This window comes from Gymnogyps californianus, chromosome 1, assembly GCF_018139145.2.
Source record: "Gymnogyps californianus isolate 813 chromosome 1, ASM1813914v2, whole genome shotgun sequence".
Lineage (NCBI taxonomy): Eukaryota > Metazoa > Chordata > Aves > Accipitriformes > Cathartidae > Gymnogyps > Gymnogyps californianus.
This window is the reverse complement of record NC_059471.1, coordinates 69,460,843-69,471,689: the sequence shown is the minus strand read 5'-3', so window position 1 is coordinate 69,471,689 and position 10,847 is coordinate 69,460,843. Positions and strand designations below refer to the sequence as shown.

Genomic DNA, 10,847 nt, shown 5'->3' with positions numbered 1-10,847 from the left:
TAATTAATTTTCACTTTTCCTGGGGTAGAAAACACTACTGCCAAAATCCCATCACCTCTAAGGGTATATACCATGTAACTTGGGGAAACGATGAGAACTCTCAAGCTGTCAAGGTTCAGCGTCCAGATTAACATCACCTTGATACCAAGCCCCCCTCAGCAAGAGACAACTGCCGCATCTCTAAAAAATGCCATTTTTTCCCATGGAAAAAAATCCCAGTGCTAGGGTGAAATATGCTTTTTGCTACAACTCTCCAGAGTAGTAGTGTTGCACCAGATGTGCTGCAATTTCCACTGCTACCTGCTTAAACAGGAGTCTTGATTTTAGCCTTTTGCTTCAGAGGTGGGGTTCACCGGAGCAAAGTCCACCTCAGGTGACAGGCACACGCCCGGGGCCTACTGCTGACCTGGTCCCCAGTGGGACCATAATGCAACTTACAAACCATCATTTTAAAGATCAGTCTGAATTTTAACAATCCTGATGTGCTTCACCTTTCAAATACATTCTGACAACCCGCCCGCGGCCCGGTCACCCTCCCGAAACACGGCCACACCGCCGCCACGGCCCCGCGCCGCCACGACCGACGCCGCCTACGGTACCGGCCAGCGCAGAGCACAGCCGGGGGGGTGCAGCGCGCAGGCGCGGCCCCGGCCCCGCCCCTCCAGCCCCGCCCGCCAATCGGTGGCGCCGGGGCGTGCGGCGGAGCGCCGCCACGCCGCGCCGTGCCCTCCCCGGCGGCCGGGGCGGGGTGCCGCGGGCATGGCGGCGGCCGTTGGGCGCGTGCTGCGGCTGGGCGGCCGTTGGAGCGTGGCGGCGCCGGGCGGGCTGCGCGCCCAGGTGAGAGCCGGGCCGGGCCCTTTCCCGCTTGTTTCCTGCTCCGGTCCCCCGGGCTCTGCTCGGGGGCGAGAGGGGCGCTCCGTGCGGTGGCAGGAGGCGAGCACGAAGGCGGTGGGGGGGTTCGCGTCCGTGGGGCGGCTGACGGAGGGGGCGGGGCGGAGCGAAGCGGGGATGTCCCCGCCGGCGTGACCCCGCGCTCGTTTCGGAGGCCCCGGTTGGGCCGGGGTGTGGTGGTGCCGCCGCCCCTGCCCCTGGGCGGCCCGGCCGGCGGGGCTGCGGCCTACCGGGCGCCGGCGGTGCGTGCGCGGGGCTGGCGCCGAGAGGAGGCAGCGTTGGGGCGGGGAGTGCGGGGGCCGGCGCCGCGTTCAAGTCAGCCCTTCCGTGAGCTGAGTTTATTTTCTTAGTGTAAAGAAAAAGCGTAGTTAAGCCCTGGTTTATTATATATATCACTAGAATTAACAGAGCTATGTATAGACCAAAGCCAACACAAAAGTGATGTACTTTAAGATGGTAGTTTTTTGGGTTGATCGTCTTGAATTGTGTTTGGTCAGCAGGTAAGTAGGTAATGAAGTCTCCCAATTCCTCCAATGGAGAGAGAAATGTGCTCCATAAGTGCCATAACTTCTGATTAAACAGAATTACCCGTTTGTTTTGAGGGATACTGGTGTTCAGCTGATTGCCATTTAGTTAAAAAGCTTAGCTGCAGTTAGTATTGAGGACAGCCGCTGTGTTTGTGCAGTGGTATTTTTTTGCACCTCTCTCTATTTAATCCGTGAACAGCAAGTGGATAAAAAAGCATACTGGTAACACTTTGAAGTTACAAAGTAATTTAGGATAGTAAGGGCTGAAGAACTGTTCGGTGACTGAACTAAAGCAAACCATGGGGTAACAGAAGATAGATGCAGTAAGGAAGTGAAAGGTAATACTGGAAAGAGCAATTTGAACTGTTTATATTGGTTACTTCTAGATTAACTTTATGCATTAGGGATAAAGACCTGGTGCCCATGTGGGTAGTTCTTTACGCAGCAGTCAGAAATACATGCACTTAAGTGTGCAAGGAATGAGAAAGAGTAAGGCTGAAAATATTCTAACACTTGATTTCCTTCTCGGTTGGAATAGTTTGTGTTGCTTTGGTTGTCCTATATCAAAGGTATGGTTATGACAGTAACTTAGATTCTCTGGCCAGGCACCTGCTTGAGTTTGAGCTGAAAACAATTTGTATTGTAAATGAGGGAATGATCTCGAAGGAGGAGTCACTGTAGAAGGTAGGGCTGGAAGGGGCCTCGAGAGATCATTTGTCTGCTCCTCTCACCCCCAGAGATGGGATCAGTACCTAAGCCTATAGCTATATACAAATCATCTGTCTGTGAACCAAAGGATATGAAGGGAACCAATGGGAGGCGGGGCCCAGGAAACTTAAGAGACTCTTCTTTCCATTAGGTGTAGTTAACCTGTGGGACTGTTTGATGAAGATGTTCAGGATACTAAGCATTTATGTGAATACAAAAAACAACTTAAGAAACTCGGAAGAAAATTCCACTGAGGACTGTTAAAAACAAGATATCAGCATGTCTTTGAACTGCACATTGCTGGAAACTGGGGAAGTGTCCTGGGAAAATTATCACTACTTGTTTGTCCTCTCCTTGTGCCTCTGATATCAGCTGCTGTTGAGGACGGGGTGGTAATAAGTTGATGTACCCTTGTTCTGACCTGCTATAACCATTTCTTAAATCAAGCACTTATTTGTCCTTACTGTTAGGGAAATTTTTTATGATGCCTATCCTAAAAATCCCTTGCTGGAGTTTAGTTCATTACTTCTTGCCCATCTTAGTGGGGGAAACAGTTTAATTTCTTGGCATTTTTTGTGTTTCAAAGTGTCTCACATTGACAGAGGAAATGGGAGAGAAACTTTGTAATTCCAGTTCCCTTAGCTTTGACTGAACAGCAGGTTTAGTTTCCTATTCTTCTAATAGGCAAACCACAGAGATTTAGCACAATTTATAAAGAAAAAAAGTGATCTAGCTTAGTTACTGTCAGTCACTTCTGATGTGATTGAATAGCCGTTCTCAACAGAAGAGTTCAGAGTACCATACGTACTATTTAATTTGATTGGGTCGGGTACCTTATCTAAATCACTGGATGGACTATGTACTGATATCAGAAAGAGATGATAGCACTTTGGTGACAGTCTTTCAGAACTACATGCTTGGAATGAAGTAGCTTTTTCTGCAGTTGTTAACTAAGCTAGAGTTGAACAGCCTGTTAGTATTTGATAACTTGTGCCTCAGAACAACCTGTCCTGGTTTCAGCTGGGATAGAGTTAATTTTCTTCCTAGTAGCTGGTGTAGTGCTGTGTTTTGGATTTAGTGTGAGAATAATGTTGATAACATGCTGATGGTTTTAGTTGTTGCTAAGTAGCACTTATCTTAAGTCAAGGATTTTTCAGCTTCTCATGGCCAGCCAGCAAGAAGGCTGGAGGGGCACAAGAAGTTGGGAGGGGACACAGCCAGGACAGCTGACCCAAACTGACCAAAGGAATATTCCATACCATATGACATCATGCCCAGTAGATAAACTGGGAGGAGTTGGCTGGGAAGGGTGGATTGCTGCTTGGGAACTAACTGGGCATCGGTCAGCGAGTGGTGAGCAATTGCATTGTGCATCACTTGTTTTCTATAGTCTGATTCTTTTAGTATTATTATTGTCATTTTATTATTATTATTATCATTATTATTATTTTCTTATAGTCCTATTAAACTGTCTTTATCTCAACCCACGAGTTTTACTTTTTTTTGATTCTCTGCCCCATCCCACTGGGTGGGGGGAATGAGTGAGCGGCTGCGTGGTGCTTAGTTGCTGGCTGGGATTAAACCACAACACAACTAGATCTAAATTCTGTTCCCTGTTATGCACATCTGAGAAGTGCCATGTATCTATACATTTAGAGCTATCTTTTATTTCCATAGTATACAGTATAAGCAAAACTTAATACGTAGATTTGGTCAAATATGCACAGAAAGTAGATTTTTTCTGGGTGGGGGAGATGCACTTTTACAGTTACCTGTCAAGAGACTTCATTTTGAGTAAAAGTTTCTTCTGATTAAATACTTTGTGAAATCAGGTACAAAAAGTAATATAAAATCACTTAGGCATATTTGCTGACATCTTGTGATACTTTCTGATGTGTTTTACAAGATGCTTCTTAAAACATAAACCTGATACTGGTTCACCTAATTAATTCGTAGGCCGACTGAAATCTGATATTATGTAAATATTGTTTAAGTAAATCAATTAAAACATATTTTTGTAAATGTGTTTACACATTTAGACACTAGAAAGCCAAAACTCACCTGTTGAACAAAAAGTAATTCTTTAGAAACTGGGGATGAGTCCGAGCATTTACATTCTGTATGACTGCTGCATAATATATGTGTTTTCTTGTGCAACAAGTGACCAGAGGACTGCTGTTGGTATCTTGTATGTCTGCTGGGTTCAGTCGCACTAGCTGTGCCAGTAATTGGAGCAATGGACACAGGGCAGCTTTAGTCCTGCATGCTGATGTGGTTATGCAGCTGCAGGTCCGCATCTCCTAGTATGTTCTATCCCAAAGGTAACTTTTTAGTACAAATTTTTTTGTGCACTGCATAGTTTTGGAAAAGGAGGTGGTTGAAGTCTGCCAGCTTAGAGCATGGAAGCAGCATGAAAATGGTGCAACTGCACACGTGCCACATCATTTGGTGTTGTCTTCTATCTCTGTAACTATGTCACATTGTAAAATGGACAACGTTTTCTCTTGAATTCAAGCCTCCTGTCTCTGATTCCCCTTTCCTCCCATTCCAAAAGTACAGGAAGCTTGATTCCTCTGTTAGTGATACATGTTGATTTTATATCCATATAACTCCAGTGAAGCAAAATGAACAGGACGAGTAAACACACAGGTCCTAGTTATTTCTCTTCTTGGAAAAAATAGGCCAGAGCAGTTGAAATTGTCTGAAAATGCTTATTTTTTTTTTCTAAGGCAAATTTTACATATGCTGATTTTCTATAAATTTATGATCTCCCTGGAAAATCAGAATTTGCCAAACTGTTTTAATGCTAGGTTGCTTGGGAAGGAGTCGGGAGGGGAGGGTTAATACCAAGAGTTGTGCCTAGAAGTAAAGGCTCTCCCTTGTCCTGGTGGAAGAGTTTATTATTTCAGGTGTACTGTTAATAACCATTATTATTTAAAAAATGGTGAGGCTGCTGTCCGCTGTAATGCTTCATGAAATGTGCATAGAAATGAATGCAAACCTCTGTGGTTTCCTCTAGAAAGTAGAGGAGCATGCTTTCTTGTTTGACTGAAACGCCAGAAGCATTTAGCTGTGCTTTGCAGTTCTTGCCTGTACCACCCATGAAATAGTACTCTTATCCCAGAAGAGGTACCAAATACAATAGATATTAATTTGCATAAGAGGCTGTTTTCTAATTATGAACAGTTTGTGTGTCCAGGGACTTTTGATTAGTGACGAATTGAAACTAGGGAAGAATATGAATAGCTTGAGGGAAGGAGGACAAAAATGAGAAAATTACAATAGAAATTGACAGGAATAAGATGAAAGCAATCTTTTTTTAAAGTATTCTATTTAAAGCATGGCAGAGAGAAAGCAATTTTGGGCCAAGTAATAAGGAATCATATGTTCATTAACAAGAATTACAAATAATTAGTTACTATTAAGACAAGTAAGACAGAAGATGAATTGAATTCTTTCCCGAGGAGTGACTAGGAGAGGATAATAGGGAATATGCAGAGATATGTCTGCTTTCCTTACTGCTTTCTAAGGAAATCACCAGAGCCTTGCCTGTGGAAAATGTGTACATTTAAAATTTTGATAATTTTTCTTTTAATTCTGTATATGTCAATGTAACCTCACAGAAAACATGAATATTTAAAAAGAAAAAAAAAAAAAGGAAGAGGCAAACCAGGACTAACATTGCATATGATACGAACAAGCTGTGGAGAAAACAAAGTGACAACAGGCTCTTCAGCACCAAATTCTGCCTTGGAGCTGTTTTTAAATCTTTTCTGGCAGAGGTATTGGTTACTTTTCTGAGGTACATACCCTGAGGGGCATATATTTGTCTATGTCAGGTTGTAAAAGCATAGAGGGTCAGTTCTTTCCATCTCATGTGACCTTGTTATTCAAAGATTACTTTATCTTCTATATCAAACCTTATTGAATTCATAGGACCTATCCTGCAGCACAGGCATGTTCTATACATAGGTTTAAGGCAGGGTATTGTAGTTATTTCAATTTATTCCAAATTGAAATTTTAAATAGGGTTGTTAGATTTTGTGTATTGAAGCCTCAGACAGTCATGGACAGGTGAATTGGTCATGAATAGCTTTACATATGTGCAGCAAATGGGATGCGTTGGACCAGTCCATCCTGGGCTGCCAGATGTCCAGAATACCAGCTGGGCTCTGTGAAAGTACAAGGTCATCTGTGTTTCATTTCCAGTTCATGTAGGACTTGACTATGTAATACAGAACACCCAAAGCTTCTAGTCACAGGAGAAAGTCACGTAAGCTAACTCGTGCTACTAACAGAAGGTGGAAGTTTGATCCGCTTTTGTGTTTGTCTTGCAAATCGATCCATGTAATCTTGTTCTGATGAGATGCGTGTGTTTGTATCACTGTGGTTATAACTGGGTTTGAAGATTACTGTTGTATTTGTATTAGTTACAGGAAGATAGCAAGTATTTTATGATATTCATATTAGCTTAACTCAGAACGCTAAAATCCATCAAAATGATCAGCGTGTCTAAATTGTGATCTGGAGAAGACAATTCTGGTGACTCGGAGAACATTTAAGCATTTCAAATACTAGCTTTATTCTGTTCCTCATAGTAAGAACCCTAACTAGTTCACTTTGTTGTGCATGTTTGGGTTTTAATGTTTGGCTAAAGGTAGACCGAGGCTGCTGCTCCAGGAGCAGCAGAGGCAATTTCATAATTTGCTCAAAGAAATAAAGGTAAAGAGAGGACTCCCCCTCTACTTCCTTGCTCCCAGTTCTGTGGTTCAGCCACCTTCTCATGTCAGCTTTGACTCTTTTCAGAGCCTTCTCTGAATCGCTCGGACTTACCAGCTCAGCTGAGAACGGCCCACTCTTTGGGAGGAAGCAGAAGTTAGTGTTCTGCCACATCTAGGGAGCTGAGCTGGCTTGCAGAAGAGTCCGAGTGCCAGAGCTGGCACAGGGCGAGTGAAGGGAGTGGAGGAAAGAATGATAGCAGGGGTGGACTGTGAGATGGGCTCACTCTGCCTTCTGAAACTGCACTGTCTGCTCACAAAGCCAAGCCGTAGCATGTTGAAGGGGCTGGAGAGAAGTGTTTCAGGGTACTATCTGATGAACAGAATTGGGCATTTTTCTGCTTCAGAAGTGATTCTTTTTCTGTCTTTGCTTTTCTATCCCACACATCCTTTTTTCTTGTGATTCTCTCCCTCCCCCTGCCCACAGAAGACCACACAAATAATCAGTTCTCATTCAGTTTGTGGGATAATTAGGCTGCAGAGGACTTTAATACTAATGTTGGAGAGACAAAATAGTGCATAATATTGGCACTAGGCCAGAATTGGGACATTACAGCTCTGTCAGTGAAGCTCCTGTTCATCTGGCAGAGAGCTTGATTGAAATTAGTCTTCTTAACTACTGATTGTCTTGATAGAACAAAAACCAAACCTGTATCCCACAAAGATGAAAAGATAACTGTCCCCTGAGTTATGACTTCTGAGCTGGAACAATGCTCAGTAGTATTTGCTGGTGAGAACCACCCTACTGGTTTTCTAATTGTTCTACCTGAGATGGTGAAATAGCTTAAGAACTGTTCTGGCACTGTGAACAAGGAAGGAGCACTCCATAGCCTTTCCAGAGCCTTTAGCAGTATTTGTGCGGCCACATGCTTCTGAAAGCCACTGAGAGCTGCCCCGCAGATTCTTTTCATACTTTGTTATGGGATGCCTTTAGGTGAAGGCAAAACCTGCTTATTTGCTGATAGATTTTTGTTTTCTTTTAAGACTGCATCTGTTCATCAGTGCTGTGTTTTGCTTTTGCTGGATGTTCCTGACATATGATACTACATTTCTTTCCATCAGAAAAATCTTGCGAATTTAATTGTAATGTGTGAAAATATTCAACTTTTAGAATGTGTTTATCTGTTTATGGGCATTAAACAATTGGAAGAAAATGATTGCATGAGTAATACTGCCTTTTCTAACTTATTACAATAATGTGTTGAATCTTGTTATAGGTATGAATGGCTTGTTATACTATTCATTTTATTTAGAGCTCACTGTGCCAAAAATATAAAATAAATCTCTTGCTTTTCTTTTTTCTTTTTTGTTTTTGTTAGACGTTAAGGCTAATCTATACCACTACAGCAGTGCAGAGGAAAAATGTAGGTGCCTCAGGACCTGAGAAGTACACGGAGGAATTTATTAAAAAACAGATTGAAGAGTTCAACCTAGGAAAGAGACATTTAGCCAACATGATGGGAGAAGATCCAGAAACTTTTACCCAAGAGGATATTGATGTAAGTACAGTTGCTCTGTTGGAGAAGTAATTTACTGTAGAGTTTCAGATATTGAAAGCACTTTACTTCAACATGAGCCCCTCAGCTCTCTGTGAATTTTAATCAAACTGTCAGAATAAGAAAGAATGGTACTATACATTGCAAACATTGCAGCTGTGACTGTGAATAGAGATTCTACCCCTGCTACCTTGTGAGGTCAGACATCACAGTATAGAGCTGTATACCATATCTTGCTAAAGCACAGTAGGTTCTTTTTAAAAGTACTAATGGATAATCCCCTTGATCTGAGCTTGTAAGAGGCACTGTAAAGGTTTATGTAGCACTTCGAAATGTTTACCCACAATTTGACCTGCTGTGTATATTTAGGTCGAGTTTTCTTGTATGATACTGTGGTTGCTGGTAATCCAAATTAAATTTTATAGGATGTTTTACAAGTAACACTCTGGTTTAGCTTAGGGATTTTAGTATAGACATGAATTTAAGCTCATATCAGTAGCTCCAAACGTACTATTTTATTGCCATTCCCTCTGACAACTGACAGATGGGTGGCCTCCTCTTTCTCTGTGTCATTTAGGCTCATGTATAGATACGCTCCCTTTCACTCAGAAAAATGTTTTGTTGCATGGATTTTTTTTTTAATGTCCCACCTGGTCCTCACTTCTGTCATTGCTGTCGTATTTTATCACACATCAGAGGTAGGGAGGAGAAATGTCATTTGGTGACATTCACTCTTAGGTGAAGCTGCCTCGAGTCTCATGGCTGAAGCTTTCTCTGCGCAGCAGCAACACTATTACTATAGCCATGGCAGCACAGTATATCAGCAGGGCCCTTAGGGTAGATGTAGTAATGTGATATGTGCCAAAAGAGAGATATGTGTAGTTTAGTTTTTTCAGGGCGAGGAGGTTGTTTGTTGCCCCTCTCAGTGGCAAAATTCTGTCAGCATAGCTGTGTCCACATAAGAGGTCTTGACAGTATGCTTGTACCAAGAAAGAACTACATCTGTAAGTGGTGATACAGGCTGATTTCAAACACATTTGACAGGCTTCAAAACTAAGTTCTGAAAACTTCACTGAAAATAGACAGCGAAGTCGAGAAGAGACACACAGTTAATGGCCTGGTGAGAAAGAGGCTGAAACGAGACTTGAGTTTTATCAGGTATCAGAAAATCCATAAGGGAAGATTGACTTCAAGTCACAAATCCGTAGGCAATCAAGCTTTCTGAGTACAAAGCTATGCAGTGATACTGCGACTGCTTTCATTCAGAATTGTAGATATCACTGTGTTCTTCTACAGACGAGTGCCAATGCGGAGACCCTTCCAGTCTCAGTGTAGAGTGGATAAGGTCCTGTCAACAGTAAAAGTATTAATCGAGGCATCTGGGTCAGCAGTAATAGCAGCCTGTTTCTTTACATTGGCTTTCATTTCCGTACTGACTATAAAATTTCCTTTTCCTGTATTTTTCAGATGTTTTTTCTTACCTTTAATGACCTTTATCTTTGAGTTACTTTCTTGTAAAGTATTCATGCACAGACCTGCCATGAGAATATCTCTCATGTTAGTCCAGTATGATGATGATGATGCTAACAGTTCAGTTTGTTTGCCCGAAAGGTTAATGGTAGGAGAATACATTAATCTGCAGTCTGGCTTCCTTCCTTGATAGGGTCTAGGGGGAAGGCTTACAGACAGCAAGACTGCAAGAAATGTAAAATGACCATATCTAAGTAGTGGTTTCTTCTTTATGAATCCACAGCACTATGATCGTTTGCACAAAATTAACTGAGCTCCATCATTAGTAAAAGCAGATTCATTCTGGAAATTAGCTTTTACAAATGCAGTGCAGATGACAAATATGGTAGTGTTTTGCAGACTCTGTTTCTGAAAAGAGGGAAAAGTGGAGCCAAAAGAGTAGTGTTTTGTTTGGTGATACCAAGTATCTGTGGTACATGTTTGATTTCTTCATATTCCATCAGGTGTTGGAAAATACTTAGAGTGTGTAATAGTGTCTGCTATGCATAATTAAATTTCTGTTATAAAAATATAAAAGCTGCTTAAGCACTGGCAGGAGAATTATCAAGCTTTACATTTCGAACAGTAATAATTCTTTCTGATGAGTGCTTATATACCTCCATGTCTTCTACTGTTAATCAGTGTGTGCAGTGTATTTCAAAAGTAGACATCATAGGATTCTGTCCTTCATGGGAGTTTTAGGTATAGTTTAATAAAAGCTAAACCATGTGAGTTTTAAACAGGAAAATAAGTTGACTTACTTGCTAATCCTTCTGGATGTTGTGGAAGCAGAATTGCCTCTTACTGATGCTTTTATTTAGGAATGAAAAGTTAAGCAGTGCATTACAACTGTATTTCTGGAGGAGAAAAAAAAAATCCAGCAAATTGATATATAACTCTGCAGAAGTCTACCAATTGCTTTTTAATTGGTATTATAG

The 10,847-nt window shown here is 41.9% G+C and overlaps 1 protein-coding gene across 1 annotated transcript in view; it reads left to right on the top strand.

Moving 5' to 3' along the window:
- Positions 1-759: 759 nt before the first annotated feature.
- MRPS9 (mitochondrial ribosomal protein S9) overlaps positions 760-10,847 on the top strand; it is a 36,443-nt gene continuing 26,355 nt past the window's right edge. Inside the window, exons 1-2 of the mRNA XM_050911316.1 lie at positions 760-837; positions 8,224-8,403. Of these exons, the coding sequence (XP_050767273.1) occupies positions 760-837; positions 8,224-8,403 (258 nt within the window). The remainder of the gene's footprint in view (positions 838-8,223; positions 8,404-10,847) is intronic.